Raw genomic sequence first — 19452 nt, forward strand, 5'->3', positions numbered from 1 at the left:
CTGATGCAGCTGTCCTTTCATACTAGAGGACATACACAGCCAGAAAGACATGGCAGGGCCCTGGGATATTGTTCAAAAAATGTGCTTCAGTGACTTGATACAATTCATCTCCTCCTACTTGCTGGAAAACCAAAGTCTGTTAAAAAAAATAACAAGATAAACAATATGCTGTAAAGCGTATACTTTATCCACAGGTATTAATTAAAACACAAAGGGTAATGCTGTGAAATACATTCATAGCTCATTTTCGAATAACTTTGAAATGGGTGAATGATGTCTTTTAGGGAGTAAAAAAAAATACCTAGGTCCCATGTAAAAAAAACAGATAGTGGATACTGCTATCCAGGGCCAGTTTATAAAAAAAAAAAGCAAGTATACACAACATTTCAGTTCCACACTGCCAGCCTGCCATCTGGGGCCCTGGACAATTGCCGAGTGTGCGTCATCAACACTGTGCCTGCTGCTAACTTCTGGACGGACACTGCAGTGTTCATTTAATCAGTATTAAACCTAAAAGCAAACATGTATTATATTGCATTTCTTACAGCCATTAATTTTCTTGTTTTTAGACTAGCTTTCTTCTATTTTCATCTGGTGATCCAGCCAGCAAGCATGTTGTTCTTCAAAAGAACAAAGCTCTTTTGCAGGATGTATCAGTTAGAGAGATGAGGCAAAACCATTTACCACCGACAGGTGTGTTTTTAATACGGTAATTGATTTTTCTTAATGTAAAGCCTTTATCTCAAATGAAAAAAACTATTAGCTGAAAGCAGTATTAAACCCAACACGCAAGCATTTATTATATTGCAGTTCATCAATTCTTAGATGTGATGGCTGTGTTAGTTTCCTTTTTAGGCTGTCAATTTTCAACTGGTGATCAAGCTAGCTAGTCTGTTGTCAAAAGCACAAGATCTCCAGCAGAATGTATCAGTTTACATGGATGAGACAAACCACCTACCACTGGCAGGGGCAATTAAAAGGATCAGCTTTTATTTACTCATGCTAAACCACTATCTCAAAAAGGAAAAAAAAAAACAAAAAAAACTGCTGCTATGCCCCTTGTGCTTATTCCTCCAGGGTTGTATCCCGCCAATACAGGAGGTGTGTTTATGGGAATATCACCAGGTGAAAACAGAGGGGGAAGCAGCAAAAGAAATCAAAAGTGATGCAGGCATCACATCTAATGATTGGTAACCTGCAATATAATATGCAGCATCGGAACAATGTCCCCCTGCCTGTGATTAGCACAGCGCTGTGCAGACTTCCTGGCGGGCTCTGAGCGTGGAGTGTGCGAACAACCTGGAGCTCATCCCTACTCTGGATGAATGTGCACAGGGGGCACCTTCGGACAGCAGTATTGTCAGTCTGGGGGGAGGGGAGTGTTAGATGTGCTAGCAGATTTAGATACTAGCAGATTTAAATTTAAGCTAAATTTCAAGCGGGCTCTGCACGTGGACGATGCGAACACACCGGAGCTCATTCCTAATCCACAGTTGTATCTTACTAATACAGGAGGTGCTTTTCTGGCCAGATCATCTGGTGAAAACAGAGGGGAAAAAAAAATTCTAAGAAAAAAATAAACCTAATGCCGCCGCCGCCGCCGCCACATGTAATGATTGGTAAGCTGCACTATATTACATTTTTGGTTTTGGGTTTATTACCCCTTTAATGCTGCTCCTGTCATTTTACATTCTGTTGATAAAATGTATAGCCTGCAGGATATCTCATTGAGTGTTCTTCACATAACATAGTAGAGAACACTATGATTAATGGACAGACCATGCACATCATTTTAGGCTGTGTGATCTGGCTTTCTCCTCTTCCCAACTTTCCCCTGTTCATGTATTCGATTGTGTGACAAGCTGAAATAAGTAAGGGCATCAGGCAATGAGCTTTTGTTGACATCATACTGGTTTTACATTCCTATACAAGTCTATGGTAATGTAAATCCGGCAGGCCAGATGCACTGGCCAACAATTTCTAAATGATCTCCGAAGGGTCCAAAACTGATAACCACCAACATAAGCTCAGTCTGCTGATATATGATCACATGCCTGACAAAGGGGTTCTGTGCGACTCCAAAATGTGGCACTCTTGTTTGTACTGTGATCATACTTCAATAAAAAAAGTTTGGACTCAATTTGAAGATCCATGGTGTACAAGCAAATATGTACATTGTGACATTTAGTCTCCAGCTGGTGGTTGCTGCAGCACCCGGTATCCTAGAGTCTTTCCCTGGAACATATGCGATGGGAATATGGATGTTATCTAAACTTAATTAGGCACAAGATAAAATTACCATATTACTTCATCTGAAATGTCAGAATATAAGAATTAGGAAGCAAAAGATCCACTTTAATAAAGTCACAGAAATACAATTATGACACTGGCTTTGTTAGAAAGCCCCGTCACTCTGAACAGACAGCTTCATAGGTTACAGCATTGCTCTTAAGAGTTGTAAAGGAAATTATTTTTTTTTGCTGAAATGACTGTTTACAGGGTATAGAGACATAATGCCGCGTACAGACGGTCGTTTTTTGTGATGAAAAAAAACAACGTTTTTGAAAACGTCATTTAAAATGAATGTGTGTGGGGAAAACGTTGTTTTATGTCTTCTGAAAAACGACCAAAAAAAAAAATTTGAACATGCTCGAATTTTTTGTGTCGTTTTTCAAAACGTCGTTTTTTGTGTCAATGAAAATGATGGTGTGTGGGCAAAACGACGTTTTTAAACCCACGCATGCTCAGAAGCAAGTTATGAAGCTAGCTTCAATGGAAAAGAGTGCTGAACATAACCGCGCTTTGCTAGAGCATTTTGAAAAAACGATGGTGTGTAGGCAACGTCGTTTTTGAAAATGAAGTTTCAAAAACTTCGTTTTATTTCATGATTCAAAACGTCGTTTTTTTTTCCATCACAAAAAACGACCGTCTGTACGCGGCATAATAGTTAACGGATTCCTTTTAAAAATAGATAAAAATCAATCATATAATGTACCTGTAGTTTCAGTTTTGTTTTTGCATGTTTCCTGCTTCTCTGCTGCACAGAGCCAATACAGGGCAGTGATGGTTTGGAAAACAAAACGGATTGGTGTTGAGGGGTTTTAGACACACAGTAATCACACCTCCTTGATCAGTGACCACAGAGAGAAAGCTCCCATGACTTTTTTCATCAGGAAACAGACAACCAGGAAGTGTTCAGAACAGAAAAGGATTAGAGCAAAAACGAGCAATGTGGACATGAAACCAGGACTGCAGTAAGGTAAAGGAAGCTATTTAGCTTAAAAAAAAATTCCTTTAGTGACCCTTTAAGGCCTCATGCACACTGAGCGGCAAAAATGCTACTTTTAGGGGAGTCTGGCATTTTTTTCTCTACCTCTAAACACCCCTCCATGTTAGCCAATGTGTCCATGCACACATAAGCATTTAGAGGCAGGGCCGTAAAGACACAGAAAAAAAAATAAAAAACACACACTGCCAGCACGTTTAAGAGCAGCAGCAATTGGGAAGAAAAAGCACGAAATGCCCTGTGTGTGTGAGGCCTGAATGAAAAATGCTAAATTTAAAGAACTGCTGTTCTTGCATTGTATTTGGTTTTCTTTTATATATTAAAAAGGCAATCTATTACCAATGTACAGGGGTTGGATAAAATAATGGAAACACCAGGTTAAAGAACAAAATCGTTACTTAATGTGTTGTTGGACTACCTTTGGCTTCCAAGACTGCCTAAATTATTCTGGAATTGACAAATAATAAGTCTTGGATGGTGGATAATGGAATCTGGTAGCACTCTTAATGCAAAAATCATTACAGTTTTTGCAGAGATGCCGGAGGCGGAAAACAAGCCCAAGACTCGTTCTCCCAAAATTACAATAGTGGCTTTACGATATTGAGGCCTGGCGATTGAGGCACCAAGGGAAGGTGTGACACTGCATCTGCATGCTTGTCAACCACGATTTAACAACACCAGCTGTGTGAATCGGAGCACTATATAGTCTTGGCAAATCATATAAGGTTTCCATATTTTTGTCCAATCCCTGTATTTTTCCTCTGTTTTGAGAACTGCCATCAAACATTGCTTAAAGCGGAGGTTCACCCAAATAACATCTATAGCAGACTAAATTCTTTATACTTCTAACATGTACAATGTAATCTTGGAGTTCGCCCAGATGATTGATGTCTATCAGAAAATGTTCCCCCCGGCAGATGAGGCCCCCCCCCCGTATTGCGTAGTTGCGTCACAGAGTTTCCGAAAGAACCGAACATGCTGCGCGTCAGCTCTATACGGTGCCTGAGCAGTCAGCTCTACACGGCTCCTAGTCGGTGCGCAGGCGCCGTGTAGAGCCGACTCACAGCTCTGCATGTTTGGTTTTTTTCGGAAACTCCCTGACACTTGTGACGCAACTACGCAATACGGGGGGCGGGGCCTTATCCGCCGGGGGGAACATTTTCTGATAGACATCAATCATCTGGGCGAACTCCCAGATTACATTGCGGCTCAGCTTGGAAACGCCTACTCCCGCGGGAGAAGTACCCGGAAGCCGGATTGCAAATATAGATTATAAAGTATGTGCAGCCTAAAAAAAAAAAAAAAAAAAAAGCCAATTGTACATGTTAGAAGTATAAAGAATTAAGTCTGATATAGATGTTATTTGGGTGAACCTCCGCTTTAATTTCCATTTAGCTTGACTGCAGCTGCACTGTAAATGCTGACAATGACCAATAAAGAAGGCATCTGTTCCACAATTCAGGTTCAATGTTCTGAGTACCAACATTACTTGAAATCCTACTGTTAAAATTGCAATACAGAGCTGAAATAGGTTGCAGATTTAAAGGGGTTGTAAAGGTTAGTTTTTTTTCTTCTAAATACCGTATATACTCGAGCATAAGCCGACCTGAATATCAGCCGAGGCACCTAATTTTACCACCAAAAAAATGGGAAAACTTATTGACTCAAGTATAAGCCTAGGGTGTCCATCCGCATGCCTCACTGTGCCCATGACTAGACTGACATTTAACATGGGAGTCTATGGAAGGGGTGACCGGCTTTGAAAGATCGGTGCTCCCCGGCCGTAGGTCCCCCAGACAACAAACTACACAGTTATAGACAGGAAGAGTGGGGCTACATGTGTGCCAAGGTTGGTGTCCAGGGGACCTACGGCCGTCCAGTAGTGGGTCCCCAAATTCCGGGAGATCAGGCGCAAAAAGGTGACTCGAGTATAAGCCGAGGGGTGGGGGGGGGGGGGGATTTTTAGCACAAAAGAAATGTGCTGAAAAACTTGACTTATACTCGAGTATATACGGTAGGTTCCTTTAAGCTAGTGCATTGTTGGTTCACTTACCTTTTCCTTCCATTTCCCTTCTAAATGTTTTTTTTCTTTGTCTGAATTTCTCACTTCCTGTTCCTCCTCAGTAAGCTGTTCCGGCTGACTAACCACCACTTGGATGATGGTGGCAAGTTTAGTGAGGAGAAACAGGAAGTAAGAAATTCATACAAAAGAAAATGACCAGTTACACTTACCGGTAGCTGTATTTCTGGTAAGTCTTACAGGACGGCACCCTGAGAGATGACTGGCTTCTCCTGACAGGAAACACAATCAAAAAGAGGTTAAAAACCCCGCCCCTTCCCGTGCTCCTCAGTTTGAGATAAAGTATGAACCCACCAGTGCACGGGAAAAACACCACAGAAAATATAATACAAACCAATAATGTATCACAAGGGTGGGAAGTAGGCCTGCCGTCCTGTAAGACTTACCAGAAATACAGCTACCGGTAAGTGTAACTGGTCATTTCTCTAGTCGTCTTCCAGGACGGCACCCTGAGAGAGAAGCAAGTAGCTTCAGGCCTACCTTAGGGCGGGACCACTGCTTGCAGGACCTTTCTCCCGAAAACCAAGTCCTGAGGTGACAGTAGGTCAACTCTATAATGTTTCAGGAACGTGTTCTGGCTTGACCACGTCGCTGCTCTGCAAATTTGCTCCACCGAAGCTCCGGCCCTTTCTGCCCAGGAGGTTGCTAGTGATCGTGTGGAGTGTGCTTTAACATTAGGAGCTACCTTACCGGCTTGTACATAAGCTAAGGAAATTGTCTGCCTAATCCATCTAGAAATAGAGGCTCTGGACGCTTGAAGGCCTCTTTTCTGACCCGAAAAACAAATTAATAGATGAGTAGAACGTCTAAAGACTGTAACTCTTTCTAAGTAAGCTAATAGACATCGTCTAACATCCAGACAATGAAAGGAAGCTTCTCCTTCATTCTGGGGATTTGAACAAAAAGAAGGGAGGATTACTTCCTGTGACCTGTGGAACTTTGTCACTACCTTAGGAAGATAAAGGGGGTCCTGACTTAGAACAACCCTGTCCTCAAATAAGCGAAAAAATGGCTCTTTAATGGAGAGCGCCTGCATATCACCTATCCTCTTGGCTGTCGTGATTGCCAAGAGGAAGGCAAATTTAAAGGTGAGTAACCTGATGGGGATATTGTCAATTGGCTCAAACGGAGCCTTGGTAAGTTGGTTTAACACTAACGAAAGATCCCAGGGTGGAACCCTAGAGATCTGAACTGGGGACAACCTGTCTCTGGCTATAAGAAACCTTTTGACCAGGGGGTCCAGGGATAGACGTCTATCCAAAAAATACGACAAGGCTGCCACCTGAACCCTTAGAGTCCTTGTGGCTAACCCCTTGTCTACTCCATCTTGGAGAAAATCTAAGATGACCGAGGTCTCCTGCTGAGAATTCTGTCTCTCTGAGCACCAGCGAGAGAAGATACCCCAGGTTTTTGCATATATACGCCTAGTGACTACCTTCCTACTGGCTAGAAGCGTGTCAATAACTCTCTCGGAGCAGCCCTTCTCCCTCAGGTTCCGCCTCTCAAGCACCAGGCCGTCAGCTTGAAGAAGCCGGGTTCTGGGTGATAAATCGGACCCTGACGAAGAAGGTCCGCCCGGACAGGGAGAAGTAGGGGAGGCAACACTGACCCTCGCTCTAGAGCGGGAAACCAGGCCCTCTTGGGCCACCAGGGTGTGACGAGAATGAACTTCCCTACTGCTAGATTTACCTTCTGCAGGACTCTCGGAATCAGGCTCAAGGGAGGGAAGGCATAGGCTAGCTGGAACCTCCATACCTGTGCCAGTGCATCCACCCCCTCCGAGCCGTGTTCTCGGGAGAGAGAGAAGAACCTCTTCACCTTCCGGTTTGCCCTGCGGGCGAAGAGATCTATCTCTGGGCTGCCAAAGTGCTGGCATATTAGACTGAAAATCTCTGTATTTAGTTCCCATTCTCCCTGGAGAATGGGATGGCGACTTAAATAGTCTGCCTCCAGATTGAGGGTCCCTTTCAGGTGTACCGCCGAGAGTGAGAGAACTCTCTGCTCGGCCCAGCCCAGGATCTCTAAGGACAAGTCTAGAAGGGTGCGAGATCTGGTGCCCCCCTGATGGTTGAGGAAGGCCACCGCGGTCGCATTGTCGGAAATGATCTGGACCTCCTGGTCCAAGACTCTGTCCTCGAATGCCTTCAGAGCCTCTCCGACCGCTAATAGCTCGCGGTAATTTGAAGAGGCCCCCTTCTGTCGTTGTCCCCAGGTACCCTGGGCACGGAGATCGTCCAGATGTGCGCCCCACCCCCATGAGCTGGCGTCCGTGGTGATCCTGACCGGATTGATCTGGCCCCACGACAGACCTTGCTGTAGGTTCTGTGGGATGAGCCACCAGCCCAGTGAGAGCTTCACTGGTTCTGGGAGACTGACTCTGAGCTCTAGGGATTCCCTTCTTCCGTCCCAGGAGGAAAGAAGGAAAAATTGGAGGGGTCTGGAGTGGAGCTGAGCCCACGGGACTGCTGGAATACAGGAGGTCATTAGGCCTAGAACTCTCATGATGTCCCTGAAGGAGGACTCTACTCCTTCTAACGTTGATCTGACCACTGACATGAGACCCCGGATCTTGTCGTTGGGTAAAAAGAGCTTCCTCTCCAAGGAATCTATCAGAAACCCTAGATAGAGTTTCTTCTGCTCTGGAAGGAGTGAAGATTTCTCCTTGTTGATGATCCAACCCAAGGACTCGAGGGTAGTCATCACAGTGGCTAGATCCGAAAGAAGGAGATCTCGACTTTGATTGTATAGTATCAAATCGTCGAGATAGGGAACTAACGCTATCCCTTGTAGGTGCAGGAAAGCGATCGCCTCCGCCAGGACCTTGGTAAAGACCCTTGGACTGGAGGCCAGTCCGAAAGGAAGGGCAGCAAATTGCCAATGCTGTACTCCCTGGGCGGAGGCGATCGCAAACCTGAGGAACCTCTGATGACCCAAGAAGATTGGGACATGGAGGTACGCGTCTCTTAAATCGATGGTGACCATGAATACCTCTCTTAGTAGGAGCCTCCTGAGGCTGTAAATACTCTCCATTCGAAACCTCTTGTGGAGGAGGGAGGTATTCAGGGGTTTCAGATTGATAATCAATCGAAATTTTCCTGAAGGCTTGGGGACCACAAAGATGTGGGAGTACACTCCCAACCCTCTCTGGTACACAGGGACTGGAACTATGACCCCCTGTTGTGCCAGTTCTGAGACATTTTGCAGAAGGCCTGCTGACTTGAGAGGGTCCTTGGGTAAGTGAGTCAGAATAAAGTTTGGAGGGGGAAGCTGACGGAACTCTAGTTTGTACCCCTCCCTTACGATTTGGAGAATGTGGGGACTTTGAGTAATACTCTCCCACCTGGGAAGGAACTGGGAGAGTCTTCCCCCGACCTTCCCGTCATTTGGAGTCCTTGTCGCTGGGTTTTGGATTGGAAAAAAGGATACCCCCTTTTTGTTTTTCCTTCCCAGCACCCCAACGTCTGTTGTAAGGGGCCTTCTTCTCCGAGGAACGGTTCTTACCTCCAAACCCCCCCTGGGGGCCTCGAAAAAACTTTTTCTTGTTTTGTCTAGGCTTAGTAGGAAAACGCACCCCTTTCTCTGAGGACCTAGTCAGGGCCTGATCCAGGCCCGTACCGAAGAGAAGGGAGCCCTCGAAGGGAAGACCACAAAGGCGGTTCTTAGACGCAAGGTCCCCATTCCACATCTTGACCCATACTGCTCTTCTGGCAGAGTTGAGGAGGGCTCCTGTCTTTGCGGTAGAACGTACCGTCTCTACTGAGGTGTCTGCTAAATAAGCTACTGCGCTCCCTATGAGCTGAAGGGATTCTAGAATCCCCTTAGAGTCTGAACCCTGGGACACATGTTCCATCAACTTGGAGATCCAAGAATTAGCATTCCTAGCAATACAGGCCGAAGCCAATGCGGGGCTCAAGGCAGCCGCATTAGCTTCCCAGGCCCTACACAAGGAGGTCTCTGCCCGCCGATCCATAGGATCTTTCAAGTTGCCTGTGTCCTCAAAGGAGAGGTCCGACTGTTTGGAAATTTGCGCGAGGGGAGCATCTAATCTAGGTATTTTAAAAAATTTAGACTCCTCCTCCTCTTTAAAGGGGCAACGTCGTTTCCAGGTCTTGTATCTTAAAAGCTTTTTCTCTGGTTCTGCCCATTCCCTGAGGATGATATCCTTAAGGGACTGATGTACCGGAATAGCTTTGGCCTGAGGTTTAGACAGGCCTTGGTATAACCTATCCTGTGTGGAAATTTCTTCCGTAGGCTGTGGAATCTCCTCGGAGGCGTACACTGCCTCAAGGAGACCTTCCATGTCGTCGGCAGCAAAGACATATCTGCCTGTCCTAGTATCCTCATTTTCTTCTTCCGCCTGACCAATAGAACCTTCCTCCTGGGGAGGAATCTCTGAATCTTCAGAGTCAGATACTAAGGAACCAAGGGATTCCTGGCGGACTCTAAAAATCTGCGAAGAGGAACTTTCTTGAGAAGAGGGCCCTGCGATGGGGGCTTCAGGCTCTTTGCTCTTTAAAGACACATGAAATTCTTTAAGAGTAGAGAGCATCTCAGACTGGACCTCAAGAAATCCTTTCAGAATTTCAGAGGTCTCCTTCCCTGCCAATTTAATGATACATTTAGCACAAAAGGGTTTGGAATAATCTGAGGGTAACTTGCAACTACAATAGCCACATTTTTTGGAGCGACTAGTGTCTTTAACTGAACGACTAGCACCCCCCTGGGCAACAAAATCCTCCCCTAGAAAGAAAAGGATACACAGGCATGTATGTAAATACTAGGGAACAACTACTGGGTCCCAGCCCACCATACCTGTGTCCAGGAAGACTCACCCCCTGTGGTCTCCTCCGCAGCCGGGGTCGTAGACGACCGGACCTCTCGCTCCATCGCGTGAGGATGAAGGCGCCGCTCTCTCTCGGCTGCTGCTGCCCTTTCGTGTGTCTCCGGTGCCGTGGGAAGCCGACTGGCGTGTTGGAGCTGCAGCGCGCCATCTTTGCTGAGCCGACCCGGAAGTGACACGCGCCGCGCGTGTGACGTCATTGCCCTGCGCCGCCGGCTCTGTGAGACGCCGGTTTTGGCGCCAAATTCGAAAACGGCAATGAACGCTCCAGGGAATCCAGGACGACCCAGTCGCAGCCCCAGACCGCACAGAAAACCCCCACCACCGGAGAGAGCCTGACCCACAGACCTCCAAGGTAAGGGGAAAGCTCAGAGAGAGAGAGTGGATCAGCCCCTGGAGCTCCAGAATAGCCACCTATCCCCAGGAGACTCCAGCACTCAGGGGGGTTCTTCAACCCACATAGTGAGGCCCCCCTGAGCAAGAAGGGACCCCCTAGGAATGGAAATCTTCGCTAAACCCAAAGGCTACCCAGTGCCTGCGGTTCAGTTCCCAGGGGGGGGACCACCAGCCCCAGGCCTTAGGTCAGAAAAAAATAAACGTTTCGCTGTGGGGAAACACAATCAAGAACTGAGGAGCACGGGAAGGGGCGGGGTTTTTAACCTCTTTTTGATTGTGTTTCCTGTCAGGAGAAGCCAGTCATCTCTCAGGGTGCCGTCCTGGAAGACGACTAGAGAAAAAATAACATTTAGAAGGGGATTCGAAAGAAAAAGGTAAGTGAACAAACAATGCACTAGCTTAAAGGAACCTATTTAGAAAATAAAAAACAAACCTTTACAACCCCTTTAAAGTAGTTGTAAAGGCACAATGGCCCAGATTCAGGTAGATCCGCGCAATATTTGCGTGGGCAAAGGGCAACGATTTTTGCTCTGCGCCCACGCAAATATTTCGATTTGCCCGCGATTCACGGAGCAGTAGCTCCGTAAATTGCGCGGGCGCTATGCTAATTAGCCCGGCGTAAGGGCGCCTAATGTAAATGATCCCGCCGGGGGCGGAAATCATTTAAATTAGGCGCGCTCCCGCGCCGAGCGAACAGCGCATGCTCCGTCGGGAAACTTTCCCGACGTGCATTGCGGCAAATGACGTCGCAAGGACGTCATTTGCTTCTAAGTGAACGTGAATGGCGTCCAGCGCCATTCACGAATCACTTACGTAAACGACGTGAAATTTAAATTTCACGAGCGGGAAGGGCGGCTATACTTTAGCATTGGCTGCCCCTACTATTTGCAGGAGCAGCCTTGCGCTAAAGTCGCCGTACGGAAACTCTGTACCTTGCGTGCGCAGGGCCCGCGCAACTTTTGTGAATCGGTGGTAGTATGCAATTTGCATACTATACGCCGATCACAATGGCCGCGCCCCCTAGCGGCCAACGCAAGAATGCAGCCTGAGATATGAAGGCATAAGGAGGCTTATGTCCGTCATATCCTAGGCTGCAGTCCGCGTAGCGATGTTCCTGAATCAGGGGCATTCGCTACGCGGGAGCAAAACAGCTATTGCGCCGCGCAACCTATGGTTGCGCGGGCGCAATAGCTTCTTGAATCTGGGCCAATGTTTTTTACCTTCATACATTCACTGGCTATCAAATCACAGCTAGTGAGCCAATGGTAAGAAAGAGGGGACAGGGCCAAGCCATGGCTCTGTGTTTGAATGGACACACAGAGCAGCAGCTCAGGAGGAGTGAGCCTGCTCGAGTGCCCCCCCCCCCCCCCACAGCAAGTTGCTTGCTCTGGGGCAGGAGGGCCAGCAGGGGACCCAAGAAGAGGAGTTTCAGGGTTGCTCTGTGCAAAACCACTGTACTGAGCAAGTAGAACATGTTTGTTATATAAAAAAAAATAAAAAAAATAAGTTGCCTTTAATATCACTAATTATATATACGACAGCTCTTAAAATATGCTCAAAAACCACCCTGACATATATATATATATATATATATATATATATATATATATCCCTAGGCTGTGTGTATGAGAAAATAACTGTTTGGTGTACATGTGAAATTGAGTGCTAAAAGAAATTGTTTGAACAATAGTTTCACAAAATGATTTCTCTGGGATGGACAATTTAGGAGGTGCTTGAGAACAGCCGCTCAGAACACAGCTGGAATGCTGCTACATAGCCATCATCCAGGAGATAGGAATATTCCATGAATAGATGAAGGGAGGAATAAGTACCAACTCAGCAGCTATCTATTGGAGTTCCATCATAATTCTGAACAGAGAATGCATTACTAGGCTATGATACCATAGTTACGGTGAGATGATTGTACGTTTTTTGCATTTGCTGACTATATTGTTAAAATCTCTTCTGCCTGTCTGGGAATTTCTGTTCTTGTAGCAAAAGCCGCCTCGGCTTGTGTGTGGTAATCATCCTTCACTGCTGTGCTTAGTATCAGACTGCAACTCTTCTAGGATTGCTTCCAAAATTTGCATTTAATTACAGCTAACAGAACTCTATGAAAATGCAGATGGAAATGAATTCAAAAGGGGCTCAAAACAGAAAGGACATGTATTTGACAAATTCAAAGGGGAAAATAAAACTGTATACCGGGACCTCAAATTCTCTCATTTTAAATGCCTAAACTATAATGTGATCAGTTTGTTAACATGATACCCACAAAGTAAAGAAAAGCAGAGTTTCGTGATCACTTCCTATTATCTACCTGCCATTTTTTGTTTTCCTGCCATGCAAATACCTTTTTTCTTCTTGTAAATCCTCCACTTCCATCATGTCTGCCTGCTCAATGGGCATCCTCGGCTTCAATGTTCAGTTTTTGCACTCTCCAGTTTTACTAAATCAAACCCAGAGTGGCCGTAGCAAAACTTTGCACATTATCATGGAACAGCTTTTTAACTCTTTTTCTACAGGTAAGCCTATAATAAGGCTTACTTGTAGGTAGTGAATATCTCCTAAACTTGCACCGTTTAGGAGATATTCACATAGGATGCAGCCGGTGACATTACCCGCGCATGCGCTCTGAAGGTACAGCATACCCTGGAGCCCACAAACCCGGAAGGAAGACCAGGTAAAGATGAAAGCCCTGGCAGCAGGGACAATGCACCATTGGAGGGTTATACAGTATTTTAAGGCAAGAATGGAGTGCATACCAGCACATTATAACTGCCAGGGTTGAGTTCACCTGCTGGTGGCACTGGGGTTCACTTTACAGATGGCTGCAGTTCCAGTGTCCACCAGCAGGTGTCTCCCAGAATGCTGCTCCTCCCTTCCCCTAGGGCGTCACTATCCTGTCTGATCGCCTCCTTGCTACTAGATTGTGCCCGATAACCTTCCCTTGTCCTGATCCATCCTGCACCCTTCTGCCTTGTTCCCAGTCTTGTCCTCTAACTTGCATCCTTGTCGTCTTTGTCTCTTGTATTGTAGATATTGTATGTAGTTAGCAGTTAGTTTCATTAGTTATTCTTGTTCTTGTTTGCTGTAGTGGTTTATGTTTTTCACTGGTTGCTGTGTATGTTTAATGAGGTGTGTTCACTGTAAATAAATATCACTTTAATGATATAAATAGTTTGGTTTCAGTTCCTGTGTGTAGCTACGTGTCTGGTGGTCTTAGCCGCTGATCCTAACAATAACATTAACTTGCAGGTGGACTTTTTTTTCTTCTTAGAACTTTACTACTGCTTTAAAAGGTGAATACAGGCAATTCTTGTGGGTTAAGCCTGGTACACATGTAAAGCTTCTTTCATTCAACCCAGTGGGGCAAACGAAAAAAAAAAACTAAATCTGACAGATCTCTGTACTAAGGCCCCGTACAGACGAGCAAACATGTACGATGAAACCGGTCCGCCGGACCGTTTTCAGCGTACATGTCTGCCCGGAGATTTCTGTATGATGGCTGTACTCACCATCATACAGAAATCCGCGCGATACGCGGCAACAAGGCCGTGCAGTCGCGGCGACGTGCGCGGCCCTAGCACTTCAATGCTTCCACGCATGCGTCGAAGTCATTCGACGCATGCGAGGGATGGCGGTCGCTCGGACATGTACGGTAGGTCTGTACAGACGACCGAACATGTCCGACGGACAGGATTCCAGCGGGCATGTTTCTAAACATGTTTAGAAATATTTGCCCGCTCGAAAAAGGCCCGGCAGGCAAATGTACGGTGGAATCCTGTCCGCTCGGCTGTACAGACGACCGAACATGTCTGCTAAACTAGGTCCGCGGACCAGTTTCAGCAGACATGTTCGGTCGTCTGTATGGGGCCTTACACACGCGATTTTAGTGCAGAGATCTCACCTCACTGCATCTTTGTGTTCCGACAGGGGTACTGTGTCGTCGCCACCCCGCCAGAACACACTGATCAGCGCTCACAAGCCATTGGCTGGGAGCGCTGATTCAATGCTGGTTTTTCAGCACATCTTTGACAAAATCTGGTCATTAGAATGGCTTGTGTCAGAAAAAAAAAAACTGCTTTACACACTGACCAAAATGTCCAACGGTTCCTGTTGAACTGGCCGATACAGCTGATATTTGGGCGATGTGTATCTATAGCCTTAGGCTTGCTTAACCACTTCCCGCCCGGTCAATAGTCAATTGACTGCCGGGAAGTGGTTCTGAAATCCTGATTGGACGTCTATTGACGTCCTGCAGGATTACATGCAGACGCACGCCCGTGGGGGCGCGCGGCAATCGGTGATGCGGGGTGTCAGTCTGACACCCTGCATCTTCGATCTCAGTAAAGAGCCTCCGGCGGAGGCTCTTTACCACGTGATCAGCCGTGTCCAACCACGGCTGATCACGATGTAAACAGGAAGAGCCGTCGATCGGCTCTTCCTCACTCGCGTCTGACAGACGCGAGTAAAGGAGAGCCGATCGGCGGCTCTCCTGACAGGGGGGGGGGTTCGCGCTGTTTATCAGTGTAGCCCCCCCTCGGATGCCAGCACTGGACCACCAGGGAGTGCCCCCCGGTGCTCAATAGAGCAAAAATAGGCACACAAAAAACCTGACTGTTGCACTGACTGGCAACATGGGCACTGACTGAAATGAGGCCCAGCAATGCCATCAGTGCCACCCCTCAGTGTCCATCAGTGCCACCCAGTGTCCAGAGCCACCTCTTAGTGCCCATCTATGCCCAGTGCCCACCTATCAGTGCCACCCATAAGTACCCATCAGTGCTGTCAAAGAGTGCCCAGTGCTGCCTATGAGTGCCCATCAGGGCAGCATACCAGCGGCGCCTATCGGTGCCCATAATTGAAGAAGAAGAAAAACGTACTTACTTATTTACAAAAAAAATAACAGAAAAAAATAAAAACTATGGCCCGGATTCACATACATTGGCGCATATTTATGCTGCCGTAGCGCATCTTCTTTACGCTACGCCAACGCAGGGCAGAGAGGCAAGCACCGAATTCACAAAGCACTTGCCACCAAATCTGCGCTGGGTTTCTTAGGCGTAAGTCGTCGTAAGTGGAAGTGGGCATGAGCCATGCAAATGAGGCGTGACCCCATGCAAATGATGGGCCGAGCGCCATAAAGATACGAATAACGAACAGAGCATGCGCCGTCCCGTGGACGCATCCAGTGCGCATGCTCAGAATCACGTCGAAACTACTCCCCAAGATACGCCGGATCACTGCCTACGATGTGAATGTAAGCTACGCCTAGTCATATTCACGTACAACGTAAACGACAAAAGATACGACGGCTTGTGTTCCCTGGTCCATACCTTTGCATGGGTTGCGCCTCATATATGGGGGAATAACTTTACGCCGGACGTACGACATACGCAAACCGCGTATATTATGCGCCGGGCGCAAGTACGTTAATGAATCGACGTATCTCCCTCATTTCCATATTTGAATAGGAAATCAATGGGAGCGCCACATGCGTCCAGCGTAAATATGCGCCCACCATACGCCGACGTAGGCAAGTTACGTCGGTCGGATGAAGCCTATTTTTAGGCGTATCTCAGTTTGTGGGCACCGCGCATAGATACGACGGCGCATATTTGCACTTACGCTGCGTATCTCAAGATCTCGGGAGGAGCCAGGAGTGTCGGCGGGGGACACAAGAAAAGGAGATTGGAGATGCTCTGTGCAAAACCATTCCATAGAGCAGTTAAGTATAACCCTGTTTTTTTGTTTTTTTTTAAAGCATCTAAGCTTTACAATTCTATGTCTGTATTCCAATATTACAGGTCCATTTGGCATTTTTATGCAGATGAGCTATATGTATTATTTAGAACAAACCTGAGCCATGCAGTCGAAAAATTAGAATGGAAAGCAAGCCAACACCAAAAGGTGTGAAAAAATCTGATGATAACCTGACGGGTTTCTTTTACAGTACAAGTAGATTAGCAAGTACAAACTGGAACTCAAATTAGAAAGCTATTTTTATGACACTTTGTAAAAGTGAAATTAATATAGGATGGAATTATGTACAGATTACATTTTCTTCGGTTCAGTTATTTTGGTAGGCTTAGTGGGGGGAAAAAAAAAAAACGCAAAACTTCCCTGCATGCTTCTCTACCAAGTCCAATAGGCTCTGTATGATGGGCAGCTCAGGGTAGTGGTTCAGCCATCAACACCCATGGCAACTAGAAAACTTGAAAGTTGGTGGCGACAGAAGGAAACATCAAAGTGAAAAATGTGAAAGAATGGTGGTTAAAGTAGAACATGCCTCAGAATGAATTTAATGCAAAGTGCATTCATGACAAATACAGTTGTGCCCATAACCCCAGTTCTTAATACCGTGTATTGCCCCCTTTAACATCAATGACAGCTTGAATTCTTTTGTGGTATTTGTGGACGAGGCTCTTTATCTTGTCAGATGGTAAAGCTGCCCATTCCTCTTGGCAAAAAAGCCTCCAGTTCCTGTAAATTCTTGGGCTGTCTTGCACAAACTGCACGTTTGAGATCTACCCAGAGTGGCTCAATGATATTGAGGTCAGGAGACTGAGATGGCCACTCCAAAACCTTCACTTTATTCTGCTGTAGCCAATGACAGGTCGACTTGGTCTTGTGCTTTGGATCATTGTCATGTTGGAATGTCCAAGTACGTCCCATGTGCAGCTTTCTGGCTGATGAATGCAAATGTTCCTCCAGTATTTTTTGATAACATACTGCATTCATCTTGCCATCAATTTTGACCAAATTTGCTGTGCCTTTGTAGCTCACACATCCCCAAAACATCAGCGATCCACCTCCGTGTTTCACAGTAGGAATGGTGTACCTTTCATTATAGGCCTTGTTGACGCCTCTTTAAATGTAAATGTTTATATTTGTGGCCAAAAAGCTGAATTTTGGTCCCATTACTCCAAATGGCTTTGTGCCAAAAATGTCTCTGTGTCGTTTGGCGTATTGTGAGCGGGATACTTTGTGGAATTTGTGTAGTATTGGCTTTCTTCCAACGACTCGACCATGCAGCCTTTCTTCAAGTGCCACCTTACTGTGCATCTTGAAACAGCCACACCACATGTTTTCAGAGAGTTCCGTCTTTCATCCGAAGTTATTTGTGGGTTTTTCTTTGCATCGCAAACTAGTTTACTGGCAGTTGTGGCTGAAATTGTAGTTCGTCTACCTGACCTTGGTTCGGTTTCAACAGAACCCCTCATTTTCCACTTCTTGATTAGGGTTTGAACACTGCTGATTGGCATTCTCAATTCCTTGGATATCTTTTTATATCCCTTTTCTGTTTTATACAGTTCAACTACCTTTTCCCGCGCAGGGCCCTCTTTCAGACCCACAAACTTATCCTCCATCACTGAAAACAAGAATAAATCTGCGCTATCTATGTGGTGAGCAGCCACAAACAATCTAGTGAAACAAGAGAGTGATGAAAATATACAAAAACAATTAAGTGGTGCTAAAGAATAATAATAATGTTGAAAGTGATATGACAATGGTAAGTCAACACCACATGACAATATGATCAAATAAAAATCCATATATAATAAATCAAACAGCAGTGGGTCGCTGAGAGATGCACCGCCAATGAATGATCTCGTATGATGGACGATTCTGGACACCACAGTGAAATAAGAATGAATGAATGTGTAAATAATAACCACCACCGGGAGGGGAGGCTTACCAGAAGTATTGAACCCTAATAAGCATACGCCTAAAGGGTCAATATAGACTGTATATAGGTTGATGGAACCACATCAATCGGATCTGGATATACAATTGAAACGATGGCTTGAAAACATCACTTTAAACCAGAGCAGTGGGAGTGACAGCGTCTTGTTGATAACTCCCAGAGATCAGATCATATCCAAGGTACATAAAAGAAAACAAAGTCGCATAGTGTAATACCGTAATAATAATGAAATTTAATAACGGTTAAAAACACTTACAGTTTCGATAGAAACAAAGGGCATCAATAAAAAGTTGCGCATGGCAGCAGCAGAGTCCCTAGAGATCGGATTGATGTGGTTCCATCAACCTATATACAGTCTATATTGACCCTTTAGGCGTATGCTTATTAGGGTTCAATACTTCTGGTAAGCCTCCCCTCCCGGTGGTGGTTATTATTCACACATTGATTCATTCTTATTTCACTGTGGTGTCCAGAATCGTCCATCATACGAGATCATTCATTGGCGGTGCATCTCTCAGCGACCCACTGCTGTTTGATTTATTATATATGGATTTTTATTTGATCATATTGTCATGTGGTGTTGACTTACCATTGTCATATCACTTTCAACATTATTATTATTCTTTAGCGCCACTTAATTGTTTTTGTATATCCTCCATCACTGGAAGGCCACGGAACCCCCCAGGTTGGGTGAATGGATAGCTCAGATGGGATTTACTCTCTGGGCAGAGAAATATATAGCTCAGATGGGATTTACTCTCTGGGCAGAGAAATATATAGCTCAGATGGGATTTACTCTCTGGGCAGAGAAATATATATACACCAGCACAGGCCAACAGGGGAAGTTTAAATTGATGTGGGCCCCCTGGTTCAATACACCGGGGCTAGCCCCGCTCGAATTGGTGCTGGACAGGTTACTTCTTTAAAATATGGGTGCAGCGGTGCACAGCTTAATCAATATGCTGACATATATAGGGGAGAGTGAATGGGCCCGGGGCTGGTTCACTGTCTACTATGGGACGGGTTATGGAATGTGAGAGACTACATATATTTTTTTCATGTTTTTATAGTAGTCCAATGTTGTTCTCATTGGAGTAACTGTCTGTTTATTTTTCTTTAATATTTTATGAAAAAATGAA

The 19452-nt window shown here is 45.7% G+C and overlaps 2 protein-coding genes across 2 annotated transcripts in view; both read right to left on the reverse strand.

The window, feature by feature from the left end:
• Positions 1-19452, reverse strand: part of MCUB (mitochondrial calcium uniporter dominant negative subunit beta) — a 135646-nt gene that overhangs the window by 102666 nt on the left and 13528 nt on the right. The gene's annotated exons all lie outside the window — the stretch shown is intronic.
• LOC120917789 lies at positions 6142-10818 on the reverse strand. Its single transcript, XM_040329337.1, has 2 exons — positions 9594-10818; positions 6142-9407 (listed from the first exon to the last, which is right to left on the reverse strand). Exons 1-2 carry the CDS (start codon positions 9913-9915, stop codon positions 8746-8748), a joined length of 984 nt encoding a protein of 327 aa, XP_040185271.1. The 5' UTR covers positions 9916-10818; the 3' UTR covers positions 6142-8745.

Source organism: Rana temporaria, chromosome 1 (assembly GCF_905171775.1).
Source record: "Rana temporaria chromosome 1, aRanTem1.1, whole genome shotgun sequence".
In the NCBI taxonomy this organism is placed as follows: domain Eukaryota; kingdom Metazoa; phylum Chordata; class Amphibia; order Anura; family Ranidae; genus Rana; species Rana temporaria.